General features: G+C 41.2%; 1 protein-coding gene across 1 annotated transcript in view; it reads right to left on the bottom strand.

The window, feature by feature from the left end:
* The window catches only part of LOC108149313 (protein turtle), a 43,856-nt gene that overhangs the window by 21,991 nt on the left and 567 nt on the right, over positions 1–21,298 (bottom strand). The window contains 3 exon segments of the mRNA XM_041710589.1: positions 3,674–3,795; positions 7,633–8,076; positions 19,864–20,218. Coding sequence (XP_041566523.1) covers positions 3,674–3,795; positions 7,633–8,014 — 504 coding nt within the window. The 5' untranslated portion in view covers positions 8,015–8,076; positions 19,864–20,218.

Raw genomic sequence — 21,298 nt, 5'->3', positions numbered from 1 at the left:
CGCAAATAAATTGAGTTGCGACATAGCGACGGGGGAATATAACTGCGTTCTGTCTGTGAAAAGTAAAATCTACAAACAGTCAAAACAAAAACTCATCACGTTAACGTGGAGAAATTGCGCTGCCGCATGGTAAACATGCCAGCAAACAAACAAGCGCTGCTCTCGCAGATACACAAACTATATGTATATACAGACATGGTCACACATTTTCACTGTCAACACGAACTCCCCAGATCCTGGGCTCACCACTTGGTCCATTCCCGCCCTTCCACGTCCTTTTTGCATGCTCATCAACAGCCGGAGGAAAAGTGGAGAAACGGAAAAAGAGGGAATCCCATCATACCCCCCACTCATACAGTTGCGGTCAAGATAAAAGTAGGGAGACAATGTAAAGTTCTCAAATAGATACCTTTTAGGTATAGGACAACTTTTCACTTAAATTATTATGTTGCTTACTGGCATTAAAACATCTGTGATATTGTTTTAGTTTTAAAAAAAAAAAAAAAAACTGCCCATAATTCCTTTAATAAATTCATTTTTACTATACTGCACTAAATATTGTATATTAATTTAAGTAAACAACCACAAGTCCTCGTTCATCTGCAGTTTCTATTGGAATAAAAATATTTTTAGTATCCAGTTATTTGGAAACTAATTTTTTCAATCTATTTTATAAATATTTTAAAATTTTATACATATTTATGTCCGAATTCCTATACTTGTTCCATTTATTTTATATTGTTAGCTGCCTCAAAATATGAAAACAGTTTTTTAAATTTTCTCAATCTATAAAATTACTCCTATTTTGACCGCAACTGTATGGTATTTTTGTAGTGTGCCAGGGACACGCTGGCAACAATAAATCATCTGTCTCAGTGTGTGTATGTGTGTGGCAGCAACTAAAACAACGAGGGCCAAAGAGATACATTTGAAATTCTAGCTTGTGCAGATAAAAAATGTGCATGGAAAATATATATTTCGAGGCAGGCAACAAAAATTGGGGTTAACCTGCACTCGCCCCCAAAAGTCTCGTCCTCACACATCCATGTGCAGCTTTGGCCTTTTGTTTATTTTATTCACAGAGAAAGAGTGGGCCCCGTTGTATGCATTGAACCGAATGCATTTTGAATTCGAATTCTTTCGCATGACCAACAGCAGGACCTGGCCAAGCATTAACACTTGGGGAGCACAGAGATTTTGTCCCCTATATAACTGAAATGTGTGTGGGTGTTAGATAGCGACATAATTGCGTATACATAAATAATTGGTAAGCAAATTGCTCATACGCCATGTTATCCCAGGCCGAGCTAATCGATTTATTTCCCTAATTAGACGAGAGAGCACTAGGAGATGGGTTCTGTGTGCCAGTGTCTGTGTATGTGTCAGTGCCTGTGCCTGTGTCGCTTATTAAAACTTATAGACGTTTTAATCATTTCCTCGGCTGACGTATGAAATAATTTGGGTTGGCAGGGCACACAGGGACGCCACAAAAAGGGCAGACATTCAGGGCCGGAGGTCCCTTGGCCTGGGCCAAAATTAATATTCGCACTCGCAGAAGCGTCATAAGTTGGCTTGGCAAACATTTTTCCGCTTAATTTATTCAGTAGCAATTAATTTAGATTGCAACTAAGGCAACGCCAGACTCTCACGCCCTCGTTTTTTTCGTCCTTTGGGGGGACTTTTCCCTTTTAAAGGGCGGGCAATCTTTAATGTAGTAAATACTGGATGAAATTCTTTCGCTTTTATGGGCCAGCAATGAACGTAATTACAGGGAAAGCGGCAGATATACGAGAGTAAGAGAAATACGAGCGCATAAATTAAATTATCCAGCCTTCGTTGGCATTTTCCACTTTATTATCCTTGCGGTTATTCTTAGTTTTTGCCAGCAAGCTGCAGCTACGAAGCCCCAAAGAAAGTTAGTCGCCGCCTCCGCTCGAAATTATGGAAAGTAAGCTGTTTGAGGTCGGGGTTTTACTATAAGTTCAAGTCGGTGTGCTGAGAGGTTGCCCACGTTAGTTGGCTTCATCAAACTTTGCTGCAGAATAAGTGGAGTAAAAATAGTTTGTGCTACACACTAAGCATGCAATAAAGGTTGGCAAAATAATTGGATTACATTACAAAACGCCAAATGAAAAAGATGAATGAAGAGAAAAACGTGACTGGTTGGGTGGGTGGCTGGTGCTCTATATATAAAGTATTTATGTGATGGGTGTTTTATTTGCGCCTTTTGCTTATTCGATTGGAATAAAATTTGCTTATCCTACGGGGAAATGTGCAGTGGCAGTAGTTGAAAATGCCAAAAATATGCCACACACACTGCCATCAATCGGTTGTCCGAGTGGCATTTGCAGAGTTGAAAAGTTTGCGCAGTTATCGTCATGGAATTCCAAAACGAATCTTTGCACTGTTTATCTGCGGCTCAACTTTGCCAGACATTAGCATATTTCTGCAAACTCTGACTGCCACTGAGTTTTGGGGATTTTTGGGTGGTGCAGAATTTCATGAAAGAGTTTTCCAAACACTCGCAACTAAAGTCTTGGCAATGTGACTAATTTGTTTTCAATATTTTTGCTCGTCTATGAATGGTTGTGTGGCTAATTGTTTGGGATTTGCATGGTTGAGGAATAATAACAGGAAAGTGGAAATCGTTTTCATTTGGTTTTGCAGTGAGCAGCTAAGCCAGATTTTTGTGTATGCTTTCGATTGCGAACGAATTTCGATTTGATTTGATTTGCAAATGGAATTTCATTTTCGATTTTTTTTTTCGGTTTTTTTTTTTTTTTGATTGGTGGAATGTGAATTTTTGACTGCTTTCTTCTCTTTCGCTCTCTTTGGTCCGGGTGCTGTGAAGCCCGTTCCTTCAATTGACAAATAATTTGATTAATTTCATCTTTCGTAATTTCAAATGCCGCAAAAATAATTCGATTCAAAGTGTTGAAGTATTTTGTGTGTGTTTTTTTGTCTGCGTTTTGTGGGCGAACTTAAAGGAGGCGCAAAAAGTCCGATCCATAAAACTGATCAGTAGCGCAGCCGCTTGAAAAGCCAAAAGCCTGCCTATTATAAATGATGTGTTTAGATGGTGATTTTTGGGGGCAGGTCAGAGGTCAGGTTTTAGTTTTGGCGGGATAGTCCACCGATTTCAGGCCGGAGGATATATAGGTTTAATAATGGCAATGAAAACCAAGGAAAATCAAATTCAAATTACCAATATGGAAACACATAAACACATACACGAGTACGATCAATCTTAATCTCAATATCAAGCTTTAAGTTATATGTAGTTTATCTGTATATCGCATGGACATCAACAAACAACACGAGCATTATGGCAATAGTTCGGTTAGTTCGGTTATCGGATCAACTTGTATATAATTTGGTTACTGCAGCGCTTTAAACAAACTCAAAAATGAAACAAACTCAGGCTGAGTAACTGATCAAGGGGACAAGGCTCATACGAGTTTTGTTTGGATGGTAGATTTGTACGTATAAGTTGAGAAAACACTGAATATAGGAGTACGGTAGTTGGTAATTGGTAGTTAATTATTCGTTTACTGCGTGGGGTCTGTCTGTTCTGACTGACTGTTTCTTACTTTTTCTTGCTTTGTTTTTGCGTATCGGAACAACAATGTAAAAAAGAGAGTTTAGAGAAGAAATGTTAACTGTGATATCGTACCGTTTCGCTCACCTTCTTGTCCCACTGCAGGACATATGGCACGGGATGGTCGTTGGGGAACTCCACATGGCAGTTGAAGATGACGCCCTCGCCGAGAATGGCCGTGATGTGCACGGCGTCTTCTGCAACATAAAAAAGAGAAAACGGAGAGTCAGGATAGGATACAGGCATATTACTTGTGTTTCACATGTGCAAAAGGATCGGCGACTGAGCAATCCCACCGCAGCAAGGATTCCCCAACGTGATGCGCCCATAATACGGCCAATTCCGCAGCCGCAGCTCCGTTCTCGTTATTGCTTTCTATTTAGACGTGACATTCAGCACGATTTACGTGGCCCGACAAATGTCCTGTGTCTGCCATTCCCATTCCCATTCCAACTCGCCATTCTCCGCTGACAGTCCTTGATGGCGGAAGGAATGGGATAACCAGCATGCCAGGGGTTACTTTTAAATGGATTTGTTGATGGCTATGTCGGTCACATGTCAAGTGCTGGTCATTGACTGATGTTTTTGCTGCCCTTCCATCTCTTCTCCCAGGAGACCAATAGCTGACCCGGCTTCCATTTTGGTTTTCAAATCAGTTATCCCATTGAAAGTCGGTGTGTGTGTGTGGTTCTGAAACTATGGCTAGCATATGCAGAGGAATGCACTCATGAGTCACTGAGAAAAATTGTAATAGTTGACTTTTACATTACATGCTGTTTAAAAAAGTCCATGGCAAAAAGAGTACAAGTGTATATGTATAAGTTCTTTGCAGAAAAGCAATTAACTTGATCTGCGTAGATAGGGACAGTAGGGTCAAAGGGTCAATTCGAAACGTGTGTTAGGTAAATTATGATTTATATTCTTAGCTTACTTTATTAAGCTTTTGATCATTAGGGTTATCTATTTATGGCAATACGATTGCAATCTTTTCAACCTTTGAACATAGGGCTACTTCATATTGGTCCAAACTGCGTATATAAGGACAGTAGGAAAAGGGTCAGTTTGAATTATGTAAGTTAACACACTTAATCAAACGTTTGATCATTTGATTTTCTTATTAATGTCAATGTTCTAAACATTTTTCATTTTCTTCTCTGCAAGGTGTTGACCGCTTCAATAAAAGTTATTGACCACACGCACACACAGAGTGAGAAATCAGAGAGAGCTTTCTGGTTGACGAAAACTTGCTTTCTTCCATTCTACCAACTGAAAGTTCCTGCTTGACAACGAGTCGTGACATTTCATTAGCGTTTGTCACCTGTCTGTGGCCAGGAGGCAGGTGCAGAATGGCAGGATGGTCTGCGGTGAGCACTTGACAGGCGCTGATTAGGCTCCTTGTTGGCTGGCTTTGACGGACGCTTCGTTTCTGTGCTGTGCAGTGCAGGGCTGCCTGGGCATTATTAACGTATGCAACGCCCCCAAAACAGCTACGATTGTACGGGAGTGAGAGAGCTTTCCTAAGCCGTTGACATGGTCAACCAAGCTGAAAATTTCGTTTGCAATTGAAGCAGAGCTCAAAGCTCGGCAAGCGGCAACGGAAATGCAAATGAATTGTCGGAAACAGCAGGACAACAACAAACAGCAAACTGGGGGGCAATCCAATAAGGGAGCATATCCTGTTACAAACACATGTGTGCACGGAAGGGTGGATGCCACTTGAAGATGGCGATGAAGCTGCTGCAGCTGGTACTGCCGAGAGTCGGAATCAAAATAGGACTCTGGCCCTGTCATGATGACCCTAAACTTGTTAACAAACAACTTCTGACCTGCCTGCACATGCCAGCCCTTCGCCCTTCGCCTTCCATTGTATCTTGTACCAGATCCAACTGTATCTGTGTCGGTAATAGGGTTAAGCAAACTACCAATGTCCGATGGCAATTGTGTTCGGCTGGGCACAACGCTCTTGATTGGGGCGTTGTCCGGCAGATAAAAATCATCTTAATGCGTTTTGCATTAATTCCCCACCAGTTCTCTAGAGCAGAGGAAAAGAGGAAAAAAGAAAGCATGACAAGGACTTGGGCTCCAGCTACATGACGTCTTTGTTACCCGCTCTCCACTAGGCACTCAACCAGTCAGTCACTCACTCACTCACTCATCCACTGACTCACTCATTCACCAGTCGACCAGCTCGCTTTATGCACTCTTCGCTTGTTGACTTTGGCATTTGCATAAATTTATGTTAACTCGGCCCAGCTTTGGCAGACTATTTGCATCGCCACTCAGCCTCCGCTTACTGCTTCCGAAAAAATACAGAAAACAACATCAGGAGCGACACAAAAACAATGACGACAACGACTTAGACGGGCTGGGGAATGGTGGTTATGCTGAGAAGCAAGCACTGAGATTAAATATTTCGAAATTATGACTTTAATTCATGTGTCTAAAGAACAACAATATATTCTTTGTAAACATGTGACCGAACTGAGTAGAAAGGACAGTAGCTTATATGTGCAGGGTAAACAAATTCTAACCCAACCTTACAGCTTACTAAACTAGCCATTTAAATTATTATGAAACTATGAATTGTGGGTAATAACACACATATGTTCTTTGCTAAAAAGTGAAGTATGCTAAAAACTCAGTAGATAGGTACAGTAGGATATGTGATATGTGCTAGGTGAACATATATGCTCAAAATAACTTAAAGACTACTAAACGACCCATTAAAATTTCTCTCTGTACACAGTCAAGGCACTTGTTCGTCTATTGCCCTTTGATAATGTTGCAGACATGTCGCCGAGAGCCAAGTAAAGTACTCGAGGGTAGCAGGAAGTCAGGAAGCCAGGATGTCAAAGTACCCGCGTGTGTTTCGCTTCTGTCGCGCCTTTTGATGGCGTTAACATGCAAAAGTGGTTTCATTATTCCATTTAGAATGTCCTTCAGCCAAAGGCAGACGTTTTAACCCCGCACCGCACCGCACACCACCCCACCCCCTTGTTACTAACCACCCATCGCCAAGCACTTGACACGAGTTTTGGCTTGACTTATTCAGCGACTCGCACTTTGTTTGCATTGATTAAAGCCAAGTTGAGTCGCTTTCAAGGAATTTATTGTGGCTAGCCCTCCAAAAAAAACGTCCCAATTCCGGGCAACGCCCTTGCAACGCCTTAAACTTGACGTTGACCTTTCGACCGTGCTGCAAAGTGGCCATTGGCGCTGCCACGGCAAAGGAATCTCAAGCGGTTTTTCCAATTTTCGGCTAAATTAAATTGAATTAATTTACTCGACAGGCGCAGAACGAAAAACGTCTCGGTACATTGAGCGAAGACAGTGGCCACTTTGTCAAGAACTAGGACGGAAAATTGAATGAAGATCAACTCATTGAATTCAGCAGGAGTCTGAAATTGAAGAGAGATTCTTCAATAGGCGGAATTTAGAATTAATAACATTTAAAAATCTTTGCAAAATCTTTAAAAGTAATTTGGGAATTAAACGCCACATTGAAATTGGAATATGAGTTTTATAAGCTTAAATCTAAATCTGTCATAAAAACTTAAAATACAGAAACATCCACTTCAACGATTTTGATCAAACATTCAAATAAATTCATTCTTTTTAGGGACAACTTTTGTGCTCGCCGAGGGCATAGAATAAAAAATTCAAGAGGCCTAAATAAAAGCTCCACTCTCTCTTTTCTGGCCAATGGTTTATTGGTCGGTGCTGATGCTGCGCCCAACTGTCAACTAATTGCCAAATGTAATCAGCTTTGGTCGCACGTAAGCCGCTTATTGTGCGCCATTAAATTTTTCCGAGCACCGCGTAAAAATCAAGTTCCACACATGCGCCCTTTTCACTGTTTTCAGCAGCAATCAGCGGATATTTTTAGCCGATTCGCTAGGCAAAAAAAGAATAACAATGAAATGCAACACAGTTTATCAAAGTTTTCAAATAAAATTTTTTGGCCGCGAATAGTCGAGAGGCTTTTGAGCAATTTGCCGTGGCAATTTAATCAAGCAACTTATTGCACTACTCACCTGGAATGTTGTGCGCCTGGGCATTTTTCGCTAGAAGGGCTGCCAGCAACGAGACCAACAGAAAGTGGAGCACCTGTATCGTTGACCTTTGGCTGCTGCTGCTGCTACAAATGGGAACGCAGATGGAGCTGCTGCCTGCCCGTCGTCGGCGTCTTCTCCTCGTTGTTTTCACTGTGAAAGCAGCCGTTTTCGCTGGCGAGGCCGTCAGCGTATCACTAGCGGGAATCGTCTTCGTTGTGGTGTCAATAGCTCCTGATCCTGGAGGACTCCTGGAGGGTCTCTGCTGGATTTGCTGCTGCTCCTTCGATTTCTGGGTGTTGTTGTGATGGGTGCTCAATGCCCGACACCATCGATGAGACCCAAGGTCCGCGCACACGCCCATGCCTCTGTTCCCATAGTTCACCGCCGCCCCTAACGTATCCTTCTCACCGGCAGTGGCGTCATCTGAAAAGGGTTCAAAAAAGAAAAAAAAAAGATAAGAGCTTGTCAGAGGGATTGAAAATGCATTGTTGCGGTGCGGTAAATGTTGTCATCAATGAACGCCTTGCAGTCGCACCACCTGGCTGCACTTGATGAAACTGTCACGTCCCTCAGTCGTCATCCATCACAGCCGTCAGTGTCAGACGTCAAGTGTCAACAGAGAGATCTTTCCACAACCACCCACCTCCCTAGTGGCTGGAAAATCTCTTCTGGGTCAACCCTGCCATATACCAATGCAGATTTGTATTTATTTTTTAACCCAGAAGCTTATGACAATGTGTGAATTAACTAAGATTCTTAAGAGCTTTTGTTTTGCTTTATTGCTTGTTGGACTTCTTAAAGATCTTGACAATTTAAGATTCCCAACTCATGGCTTAATCCTTCCTTCTTTACCTTCTAGGTCAATCCACCCCACTCTGAAAGCAGATATTTATTTATTGTTTAACACAGAAACTTATGACAATGTGTGAACTAACTATAATTCTTAAGAAGTTTTGTTTTGCTTTATTCTTTGACTTTTTAAAGTTCTTTACTATTAAAGACTCCCAACTTCAAAAGTTTTCTAAAAATAACCTTTCTCCAAAATCAAAGGCAAAGGCAACACCCCCAAAATCTTATTTCATATTAACAGAAAAGTTTTTTAGTAGACAGACAGGTAAGCCTTATCGACAAGACACAATCTTGGACCGCCACCATTGACAAATTAATAAACAAAAGTTTTCCATTTCAACACTGCTTGGGCGCGCACACACACACGTCCGTGAAATTAAGCAGCTAATATGTTGTAGCTACAACTGATAAGGACACCACTTAGCAGATTGAGATGGGGTGGTGGTGGGGGTGGTGCGACGAAAGAGAATGAGGCCCAGAAACTTACAAGGCTCCTATACAAATAGAGCAAACTTTTCCTGGCTGTGTTTGGCAATAAAACTTTGCGTTTTAATGTAAAACTCGTGTTGGATGTCGAAGCCAAGGCAAAAAGGAGCACAGACATGGGGTATTTTGTATGCCATTGTTTGATAGTTTTCCACACGGTAATTTATCTAGGGATCGTGATCGGAGGGACCAATTTTTGGGACCGCTGCAGTTAATTGAAATGGCATCCGAGCGTGTTTTTTATGACACACCCACAAGTATGCAGTGAAAAGAGGTGAGAGGTGGAGTAAGGGGAAGGAGCAGGAAATACCTTGTCATTCTCTGTCGTTCTGGCGAGAACAAAGCCAGAAATGTGTTTTTAATTAAATTATTTGGAATGCCTTAAACGGAATTTGCTCAATTTGTACAAAATGAAACTCTGTGTCCCCGACTTTCCGTTTTCTCTGTCATTACATGGCCACGTAAACATAAGCAGCTGCCGTAAAAAGCCGCAGTGCCACCCACACAGACATTTTAAATTGCAGGCAAAGCATTTTTGTAGCGATTTTCATTCCTGAAGGGATGCCAGCGAAGCAAAAGGGGTGAAAAGCCTTTGCTTTTTTCGTCATTCAATGTTGTCACTGCAATTAAGTAACTCGAGGAAAGCTTCCCTCAGGATGTGTTGTGTGCGTGGAAAGTTTTTCGTGGCTGACAGAGCTGTATAAACGTCATTAGTGCCATTTTAATGCATAACTTAATACATCCGGTGAAAGTGGAAAGTGGAGAAAGGAGAGTTGAGAGACGAGAACAGTTCACACACGCACAGGAAGCCCTTGTGCTTGTGCGTTGAATTTAATCCTTTCTGGCATGACATGTAAAATTTTAATAACGTCAAGGTTTGTGGAGCGTTATTAAAACTTTTTGCGCTGCCAGCGCACAGCGCCATTATGACAAGTTTATTAAAACGAAATTTATTTATAGAGCGCACTCGAATCCCACAACGCTACTGGGCTCCACATCCACATCCTCATCCTTCTACTTTCCAACCACAACAAAACTAAAAGCCCAGGCAACAAGCAAGCAGCAAAAATCGCATTAAGTGTGCGGTGCCTGCTCACTCGTCCTGTTTGCCAAAAAAGGATGCATGGGCGGAGGCACAGGCAGAGGCACACAACCAAACACAACCAAAATAGAACAAAAGCCGGAAAAATGATTTCCCCTATGGCTGAATTTTCATTACCGAAATGCCCGCCATGGCGTATGATTTCATTTGTAAATCAGCTCAAGTTGAGCTGTGGGGACAGCCCAGTCGGCATACCGGCATACCAAACAATGACAAATCAGCAAACGAATTGCATTTGCTGATACCCCAGGACGAACAGGATGAGCATGAGGACAGCCCATCACCCATTGTGCACTAAATCAGTTGATTGGTTCACCCCTCTAGCCCAATTTCGTTTTTGTGAGTTGTGCTGGGTGTGCCATGAGACCCATAACTGAATTGTCGGCCACGTCGTTGTCATTAAAATGTGTGTGTGTTCCACTTTGAGCCCTTTCCCGTGGACCAGCATTCGTCATGGGGCCCGCTGCACATTTCTATGCACAAAAAGAAATTATTTTAGTAGCACTTAAAATTGGCCTTAATCCGAAAGCTATGAAAACGATTTTAAAATATTAAAAAATATATATTTACTTGGATTCTTAACTGAATAACGTGGTAACTCACATGTTGATTTTTGCACAATATTTCCCAGTTTCAAAGATAGAATGCTTAAGAGTTTTGCGGTTTTTTTTTTTGAGTGTATGACTCACTGAAAGCCGCTTCCCGCACGGCAGCCATTTTATTTTCGACCCGTGCGGTGGCAGCAGTTTATGGCATCCGCTTCCGCCGCCGTTTGCTGGTGCTTTTTGGTTGGCTGAACACACGGCACAGGATTCGGGATTCAGGGTTCTGGACTCCGCCGTAAACACAGCAACCGCATCTCCAATGCGAATCTTCCTGCGTCCATGGAAGCGGCGGCGGCTACTTGGCGCTCATTTGCATTACGTTCTGGGGCTTGCTGATGATGGATGGGACGATGGAGGCTGGCGGATTGCGGATGGCGGATGGTAGCACAGGCACTTTTAATTAAAAACCCTCGCTGGCCAACCGAAACTGGAAGCCGCAAATTATTTTCACTTGGTGTGCTCACACATGGCCAGGATATGCCGGCATGACCTCTAACCCCCAGAACCACAGGCCCCTTTTGGTTTCAGAAACTAATTAAGCATGTTGTGCGCAACAACTTTGGGAACACAGGACGACGAGAGACCCAGGCCACAGCTCATTGCACTCCAATAAAGGCGAGTGCCTACTCCGGACTAAGGACTCCGGACTCTGGACTCCGGACTTCTTCACGGACTTGTCGCTGCCACACCCCAAGACATTTCGACAGGCCCTCGAGTTTTTCGTTTCGTTTTTCGCCCCTGAGTCTGAGTGTTGTGTATGTATCTTGGGTGTGCGCCCCTTGGCGCAAAACAACAAATTTTACAACTTTTGCACATTGTTCGGTGAAAACTGCAAAGAGAATCCCATTCCATATGCGTGTTTTTTACTATTGCAGAGAAAAAAAACAAGTAACAAAAACTGTGACAACCAATTAAATATATATCAACTTACTAAAACGAACATTTATATTCCAATTTCATATATATATATGATTTGGGTTTATAAATAAAAATTCTTAAAGTAATTGTTCTAATTCCATTTTTTTATCTAACATTTTTGTATTTTATACAATCACCAATGATTTATACTACCAAAATGGTCAAAAACTCTGACTCTGATTTGATCTAGAAATAAACATTTGCAACCCAATAAAGTACATATCTTTACTGATACGTTTTCTCGTTTTCACAATCGTTTCAATTGATTTTTTTTATAAAATCATCATTTGTTGTTTTATTTTTAAATACTGTTTTAGAAATAGTTACAGAATTAATATTCTCTGTGTAAGTGCCAAAGTCCGACGAGTGTTTAGAATGTGTCCTTCTGCCGTTGAATTGCTGTTGCTTCGTTTTTAGTATCACTCATACGCCGCGTAGTAAGCCTTGAAACTTTAATAAAATGGAACGAGGCCCCCTTTTTGGCTTACATTTGGGAAATGAGCCTGTAGGCCATCCGTCCGTAAGCTTGTTAGCGAAGCAGAAAAACCAAAAGGGGCTCTGAAGAAGTAGGCCAGAAACGACATAACAATGGTAAGCAGTTGCAATTTCCTAGCAGCTTTTGCATTGACAATTCTCGGCCATTTGAATTAGAGATATTATGGGGGAAAACCACTTCCACTTGGACTTTTCTACTTACTTTTTCTTTTTTTTTTTCTGGGCAACCAGCATCCTTGGCCATTTTTCAATGGCCAGCTAATTCGCGGCGAGATATAGGGCCATAAAGAGAAATGCTATCACTTAATCTAATGAGTTTTACCTTCCCGCCGCGGGCAATTAGACCAAGAACAGCCATTAAAGTTTGAAACATAAACGGGAGGCGTGGGCAGGTAAAGTCAATATATCATTAGGCACTTTTGGCCGCTAAATGATCTAAAAAATGCGGCCAAATAGACTGTGGCCAAGTCGTTTTTTTTTCTTTTTTTTGGGCAGACTCTTCCATGCAAAATGCCCTGGCCATTGTACAATTTTAATTGCTCTAAAATGCTGTAATACAACACGAACCACAAATAAATAAAATTTGCTGACATCAACAGGATGTTTGCGGGTTCCTGTGTCCAGCCCTAAAAGTGGGCGGGTTTTGGGGTTTGGGTTCATGGGTTCCTTGGGTTCCTGGGGGCAGGACACGACTGGACTGGACTGGACTGGACAGACAGACAGTAGCTGAACAAAAAGGCGAGGGGGCAGCTGTAATGGGCCGTCTAATGGTCCCGGGCCTTTGAAATTTAATTTCACCCGACTCCGGCAGACGTGTGCTCTGTGCGATGAAAACGGGCAGGAAATGAGACGACGAGCATTGGTTTTGTGTGTATCGTTCGCTTTATACTTTTTACAATTTATTTGTATTTGTGCCTCCCATTTAGTTTTCACTTTCTTATCGGAGGCACCGGGCGGTCACCTATTACGCAACAAATTTTCATTCACACAGCAGCAGCAGCAGCAACAGCCTTTTGTGACCATAACAATTTCGTAATGGATTGTTTCACTTGTGTGAGGCTTATTTATTATTGGTCATTGTATTTGGCCATATGACTCGACAATTTCTTCTTGGCCGCAATGATTATCGCTTTATTCGTTTTACAATTTTCAGAAATTTTCCTCAACGGGCGTGGCGCTGCTCAGAAAACTTTGCTTTTTGAAGCAATTAAATTCTTAATAATATTTCTGAAAGTGCACAAAACTTTTGCGCGCTCTCTGTTTTTGTGGCAAAGAAAACGCAGCAGCGCCCGTCCAACTTTTTCTTGCAAAATATATTCGGTGGAGTAAAAGTGCAAAATTATTCCGCAAAACTTAAAAAAGTGGGGACGGGGGAGGTCAGCTGCGCGTCAATGCAAAAAGGAGAAGGGAGAGGCCGCGGACAAAGAATGAGGATGGGGAGGGAAAACTTTTATGCTTCATGCTTAATTGCGGCATTTCGATTAAGCAAAATTAATAATAAAAGTTTGTGTTATTATTTATGCAGTCGGCGGCGGCGGCGGATGGAATGGAATGGACAAGTGGAATATCAAAGGAGGCGCAAAGGAAAAGCGGAGGCGGAAGTGAAAATTTAGCCAACTTTTCCATCCCGGTTTGGTCTGCCTCTGCCTCTGCCCTTCGCTTTGTATTCATTTTCCTTTCTGTCTGTCTGAATTCACATAAATCCAGCTGCCAAAGTGCTTGAGAAAAAATCTTGAACTTTTCCACCGCAAATTCGAGTGTAGATGTGCGGGCTGTCTTCTAATAGCTGCAGACATGCGTGCCATAGAATTTTCTTACTGATTACTGTCCTAGCTGCTGGAATCCCTCTTCACTATAACGTGAAGTTTGTGTCTGTCTCATTTAACTTTTTAAAAACTTGTTGAAACTAAAGCTCTCACACTAACTAAAGAGGACTTTAGTCAGCTTCTCTCCGCTCTAGACTTTTCGGACTCACTGTAAGGGGAGGAAGGATGTTTTCCCCTTGCTGCTGATATGCCAGCAGTATATCAGACATCCTGCGCACAGCCAAACAGAACGGAATGAAGAAAAATAAATAAATGTAATGGCAACGCTAATGAACGGCCACCCCACGAAACTCCTCTTTTTGCATCACTGATACAAAAAAGGTAGTAAGTTCGAGTAATTAATATTCAATTTAAATATTTGTGGCTTTCACTGCAAAACAACAACCATTTCAAATTTGTTGTATTCTGCTTTTAAAGCAAACCATTTTAAATCTATTTTGCCCACAAAAGTGTAAAAATTGTAATATCAATTTTTGCATTACTATAGATAGATATTTATTTGCTTTCACTATTTAAACTTCTTTTAGCACCTTTTTTTTTATCGGTGCAGCCCCCCCTTTTTTCCCGACCCCCAACCATCGGACATGACCATAAACTTTGCTGCCTTTGCCTCGCATAAAGTTGATTTCGAGTTTGGGGGAGAGAAAAAAGCCAAACGCGATTCGGGCAAAAAAGTTTAGCACTCGACGCCCAGCTCCTTGGCTAAAGGAGCAGGATGCCAGGCACCCAGTCACCCAGGCACCCAGGATCCCAGTATCCTGGCCACCCTGTTTACGCACGTCTTTTGGTCTCTGCATCAAATGAAATGCTGCTGCGAGTTGAATAGCACAAGATGGAGATGAATGGGGAGACAAGGGGGCAAATCATGACTGAAGTGCTTAACTTTTCCCATTATGCAATAAATAAATTTCCATGCTTTAAAGTGGCAATCGCAACGGGGCGAGGCCAACGAGCGACAAACGTAATTACGTATACGTCATGGAGCAGGTCGTACACTCGATAGCGAATGAAGCATAAGCAGGGCACCTTATAATGGGCATATCAGCGCAGTTCAAACAGCGCCAAATTGAATAAGTAAACAACGGCGCCAGGAACCTCCTTGCCTGACCAGATGCAGATGTTTGTTTTCTACAGAGAGCCAACTAAGGAGGTCTTAAACTCGAAAAGAGTCAACAAAAAATAATAAGCTAGAAAATAAACTAAGATTTTTAAGCTTATACCTTTACTCTGGTACTCTGGTATTAGCCCCTAAAAACATTCACAATATTTAACTAACTTTGTAAGGAAACATTTATTTTAAATTATTTGAGCAGGTTTAATAAAGTATTTTTTTAAGAACAAAATATCTAAGAATCGTGTTATTTGAAATCTAAACAATCTCAGCAATCTTCTGTATTTCCACAAAAAATAGTCTATCAACGGTCGATTATTTTACTTTGTTAATATAAAACTTGAATAAGTCTTTTGTTAAATATGTCAAAACATTGGATGTATTAAATTAAAATTTAAATATCTTGTATAACTCGGATGTCTGTTCCATTCTTTTATTATGCTTATTTTTCATTCAGTACTAGGTCGTTTTAAATTATTTAGTTTTAATGTCATAGATGCATTAATTTTAAATCATGTTACTGAAATATACCTATGCTATCAAGAGCCGAATACTTTACTTTGGTATTATATAACCTAAATGTGGCTTCCATAAAATGTTTTAAGACCAACTCATATTTTTAATTGAAATCCAAATAATTTATAAACACTTGAAAAGAAAACGTGGTTCTAAAAGCACTCACAAATGCTTTAAATAAATTCAGAAATGGGAGATGATTCGTCCTTGGTTGTCTGCCTTGCTGGCTTTGGTAATATAAATCCTTGGTATTTGTATAATATATTCTATTTCTTTGCACCGTGCACGGTAAAAAAGCGAGTGGGTGGACACTTATTTTTTTTTAACTCAAACATTTTTCAGCCAGCGCAGTCAGGTCCTTACAAAGGATATTGATTTTCCTGGCTAAGCTGCGTCTTATGCCCAACACAAACACGAAAAGGAAAAATTCGCGGGCGAAAAATACCCACCAATACCATCGAAACGGTCGATTTGACGAGTCCATTGAACTATTTGCCGCTGTGGCCTGAATGTCCTTATTAAAAGCTGGGCCTGGGCCCTCCTGCTGCTCTGCTTGTCGATATCTCAAAACTAATAAAAAGGGTTCGTGCATTGGCAACACTTTGGCAACTTTTTCGTTGTTCATTCGTTGATACTCGAGTGCTGGTCAAGGAGTGGTATGGTGATGGTAGTGAAATGGTAAAATGGCAGAGGGGAAACACGATTTCTGATTGCGCTTTAATGGGGCCTAATGGCCGGCGACAAGTGTGGCAAATTACTTAAATGGCCGCTACGAAATAATGAACACCACCCAGCACTTCTGGGAAAATTGTTTAGGGCTCTGCTCTGTTCTGTTTTGTTCTGCCTTTTCGGAGGCCTTTGAATTGGTTAACCATTTTATGACCCACACACAATTTCGTTACATTTTATTCAAATGTGAAACTTTAAGTTAAGTCCCCTGCCCACTTGCAGTATGGAAATATTTTAATTTCTCCGGCTTTGCACTTAAACTTTTAGCTTCTTTCCGCTTGGCAATTCCACAACCCCCTTTTTCTAGGCCAGAAGTTTGGACGTAAGAAAACAAAAAGCAGCCCGCATAGTTATTAAAAGAGAAGTAACAACGAGACAAAAAGAGGGACGGCAAAAAGTTGTCTCCGCTTTGTTTTTTTTCTCTAGTTTTTGCTTGGGAAAAGGAGGGCCTTTCCATATACCACCAGTGTAGTACTTATTTTTTTATCGCAAGCGCAAAAATGCAAACAATTTTCAACTTTAACTGCAAGCTTGCTATTTCGTTGTTCCTCTCAGCCATCTCGACTCGGGAATTTTAAGCAAGCAAATTGAAAATGCATTCGTGCACGGAGCTTGAAGACCTTAAAGCGATTCGATTCGATTCGATGCAATGTGGAGTTCAGATCGTGCCGACTGCTCTGCTCGAATATTCAGAAATACGTATTTTTCATGCATTTAAATGGAAACGCAAATTCGCATTGTTTTTACGTTTTTGCGTTTCTGTTTTTTCCTCCTTTTCAATTTGAATTATTTTTGCCGGGCCATCCAATTTCAGGAGAAGTGCCCACGACTCCACCTCGCACTGCCCAAACCCGAAGAGCTGTAAAAATAAATCAGCAACTGGGTCAATTTTAACGCTTCACTGCCAATGAAGTGTAGAAACCCTACAGAAAAACACAAACAAAAACAAAACCAAAAACAAGAGGCAAGAACAAAGCGTCACCAGGATGTGGGTGAGTGGTGCATAGAGGTGTGATGAGTGGTGCACCTTCTGGCGAAGCCCTGCATGTGGTGCTTCCACCATGAACCACCACTCACTATCCCGCCCAACTCCATTTCACCTGAGCGTAATGTGTGGGAATGTTTAAGAGTTGGTTTCCCTGCACAGTAAAAAAAGGCAACCTTTTAGTAGATTTTTATGTTTTATCCATTAAAAATTAATTAAAAATCGAAATTAACTACACATTTATTACCAAAGTTGGGAAAAAAGATTTAAATGCCTCTGCTGTCCAATGAATTTGTATAGTTCCTTGGTTTGATATAAATTGATATAATACTGCTTAAAAAATTCCAATGTTTTATGGCACACCAATCTTTTTTCCTGTGTTTTTCTACCTGTCTGCTGTTGTGCTGCCATTGCACCAAGATCGTCGACTGCAAATTGCATTTCGTGTTTTCATCTGACGTCAATACAGGAACCAAACAAACGGCTGCTGCAGGAAATTCTGTGTATCTATCGCAGCAAAAGAAAAACAAGTTCGAGCCAGAGCCAAAGCCAAAGCCAGAGTCAGAGTCAGAGTCAGCTCCTCTCTTATACAACTGAAGTCCGATGATGTACATAACATAACCCGTATGTACAACTCCAAGTGTAAGCCGATCTCAAATTCCCCGTCGTCCGTCCCAAACCCAAACTTCTACGCCTTCATCTCGGACTTGTGTTTTGGGCTCGAGTTTCGCTCGGTCTCATTATGTGCGCCAGTTTTTTTGGGCGCCAACTCTGGAGTTGTCCGAGATCGAGAGAATTTTATGTGGAGTGTGCTGTGTGTTGTGTGTAGTGTGTATACTCAAAACACAAAAGACGCTGATAAAGTTCTCAGGCCGCCTCACGTTGGTTCACATTTTGTTGGATAATCTCTGTGACTCGGACCCCGAAGCTAAGAAATTCCAGCGAACTGAACTACAAAAAAAAAACTATAAGCAGACTCACTGACTGACTGACCACAACTTCCGTTCCCCGCATCATTGCTTTTGTTTTGTATTGGGTGCCTTACTTTGGAACCCAAAATGAAGGGTACTCTCCATTTGTTATTGTTAATGTTACCTTTGCATTAGTTAACATTAATTTTGGTTTAATTAGGTTGAAAATATTAAAACAAACAATGAAAGTTTTGTGGCATGTTGAACTCTATAAAAAAATGTTTTTGATACCTTAAATTACATTTTTCTTGCATTTACAGATGTGCTTTTCTTAAATTAATTAATTAATTAAACCATCCAAATTAGTAAAAGTTTTGGCATTAGGTTTAATAAATTTTAAAGACCACTTAAAAGGCTTACCATTTTTAAAAACATTTTGACTTTTAAAAAAAAACTTAAAAACATATTTATATGCTTGCACGGTGAAATCTTCAGCAACAGAGTATATGTACATTCGATCATCGAAGCTATTGGCCCCAATTTCTTGTTTATGTTTACACTTATTGCGCGTCAGTTTTTTGACTGCATTCGTGCGAGAGCATAGTAATCGTCGTTATCGTTATTGTTATCGTTATCGCCGCTAAGCGAGGTCGTAACTCGTTTGAATAGGTTACAGAATGACCTTAGTCGGCAGTCACGCAAGCACCCACTTCCAGCCTTTGCGTACATGTAAATATCTGCCATGCACTACGATATAATGGGCAATCGATCCAAAGATGATTGCTGGCATTTCAGGGACTCCAAAAGACAGACACAGAGGCCCGAAATTTTATGGGGGCCTTTCTTCAATGGCGTTAGCCCAACAACGACTTCATTTATCAGCATCAACAAAAAAAAGGGCAAAATCGAAGGGGAAATTCGAATAAATGATTGCCAAGAAGCGGATGAAGTGAAGCGCAAAACGCAGTTCCCTGTATGGGAATTGCAATTTCCTGATACCCCCGAACCACTAATAACCCTTCTGGTCTTATCTTTGCCTTTGTCTTGGTCGTCATCGGTTACACATGTTTGCTGCTTCGTTATTTTGCAACGCACTGACCATCTGTCCCTCCATTCTGTCGCCATTGAAGCCTGAATGTCTGAAAGTCTGAAAGTCTGGGGAAGATGTGGATGATACCAAGCCACAAAACCAATCAAGCTGCCTTGTTCCACCACCACTGGAAACTGAAAACTGCAAACTGCAATCGCAATCGGAATCCCCTCTCGCCAAAAACCGATCCCGATCCCTTCAATTCCCGCCTGGCATTTGCCGTTTGTTTTCTGTGCTTTCTGGCCCAGTTTTTAGTTGTTTGTTTTTCGGCCGAGAGAGAGAGTGTTTTTCCTGGCCTTTCAGATACTTCGTAATTGAATTGGGCCCGCACTCGCACTTATTTACACTTGCCAATGTAATTGAAAATTTCATAAATTTTAATTAAATTCTAGCCTGCGGACTATGGAGTATTTGATTGTTTTGTTCGATGTGTGTGTGGTGTATGTGCAGTTTATGATGGCTTTTCCCTAGAATATTGTGTAGTGTGCCTGCCTGCCTATGTTTTAGTTACGTTTTAGTTTTCCCCGAGGAGTGCTTTCTGACCGCCCATTTCAGAATATCGATGTTTGCCTTGATGGGTGACTCACCTCACTTGCGCAATCATTATACGACGTGCTCAGGATTCGATTCTATAGTTGTGTACTTGGGAATCCTAGAGTCCTGCAAGTCCTGTAAATCCTGCGAGTCCTGCGAGTCCTCAAATCCCCGAGTGACCAGCGGAATTGATTGCTCAAGTCGTAAAATCCGGGAGTTGTTTGTTGTTTGCCTTTCTTTTTCGGCGTTTATTGGAGTCGGGCGCGTTTTACACTTTGTTTACAGGATAATCGCATGCTTTATGACACTTTCTTTCGAGTACACTGGGCGTATGGATGCCTTTTGACGGAGGACTTTGAAACCGTTGACTTTTTACGTGGGGCTGCACAAAGGATTTTTATGTTATTCCTATTTGATTGAGGGAAATGGTGAATGTTGAATGGTATGAGGCACAGAACGAAGGAAAAAGCATAAGACATAAGGCGTAAAATGAATGGCGATATGAGGACCGAACATAAACACACAGGCGCGGCTTTTATGCACAACAAATAAAATCAATACGGCATAAAAATAGGAATATTGTATGGGTATTTCGCTTTTGATGTGGTAATTGTCGCGTCTGGTCAACAAAATGAGAAGGTCCTTTGGCTTTTATGAATTCACTGGCACACTCAAACACACACACACACTGAAACACGTGAGTCATATACGCTGGTTCACAAAAAAAGGAGGTTACGCCTTTGTTTCTCTGCCATACATTATATAATTGTCACTTGACGAGGTGCTTTATATTAGCATCCTCCTACTGTTTTCCCATTTCTTTGTTCGGGCAACAAAAATCACAGGTCCGAAACTGAAACTCACAGCTGTGCGTTGCCGTTACCGCCACACCAATTGCCGTTTTTTGAAAACTCCGACTGACGGGTCTGTCGAACGGCTCGCTGGAAAATCGTGGCGGCTGCACAGAGCCAAAAAACAGAGAGAGAGAAAGAGAGAGAGAGAGAACCAGTTTTCCAAGGCGGCAGGGAAAAACTGCTGAGCAGGAAAATAAGGGGTTTAATATTTGGCAGTTTCTCATTGAGGTCGAAAAGTTTGTAAAGCTTGTATTCAACTAAAGTAAGATAAACCTTATTAATCATATATTGTTTATAGGAAAAGGACACTTAATTTTAATGAAATAAGTGCTTAATTTTAAATAAAAGTTTCATACTTGACAGTTTCTAATTGATTTCATGAAGTTTTAAGATTTAATGGCAATAATTTAGGGATTAATACTGAAAATAATTGATATAAGTTCAATATTCCAGATTCCTTAGAGCCTGTTTTATTTAATATTGACCTTATCTTCTTTTTTTCCCTTTTAAGTTAACAGCTGATGCGTAACGGTTATCTTGTTGGCCAAAAGTCCCCAATAACGGGAACTGCTCACTTGCGCAACTGTCCTGGCCCCAAAAAAACCCCCCTTCTTTGAGAATTTTCAGCCAGTAC

This window comes from Drosophila elegans, unplaced genomic scaffold (genome assembly GCF_018152505.1).
Source record: "Drosophila elegans isolate 14027-0461.03 unplaced genomic scaffold, ASM1815250v1 contig_814, whole genome shotgun sequence".
Lineage (NCBI taxonomy): Eukaryota > Metazoa > Arthropoda > Insecta > Diptera > Drosophilidae > Drosophila > Drosophila elegans.
Note: the sequence above shows the minus strand (reverse complement) of the source record. Positions and strands in the feature narration are given on the sequence as shown.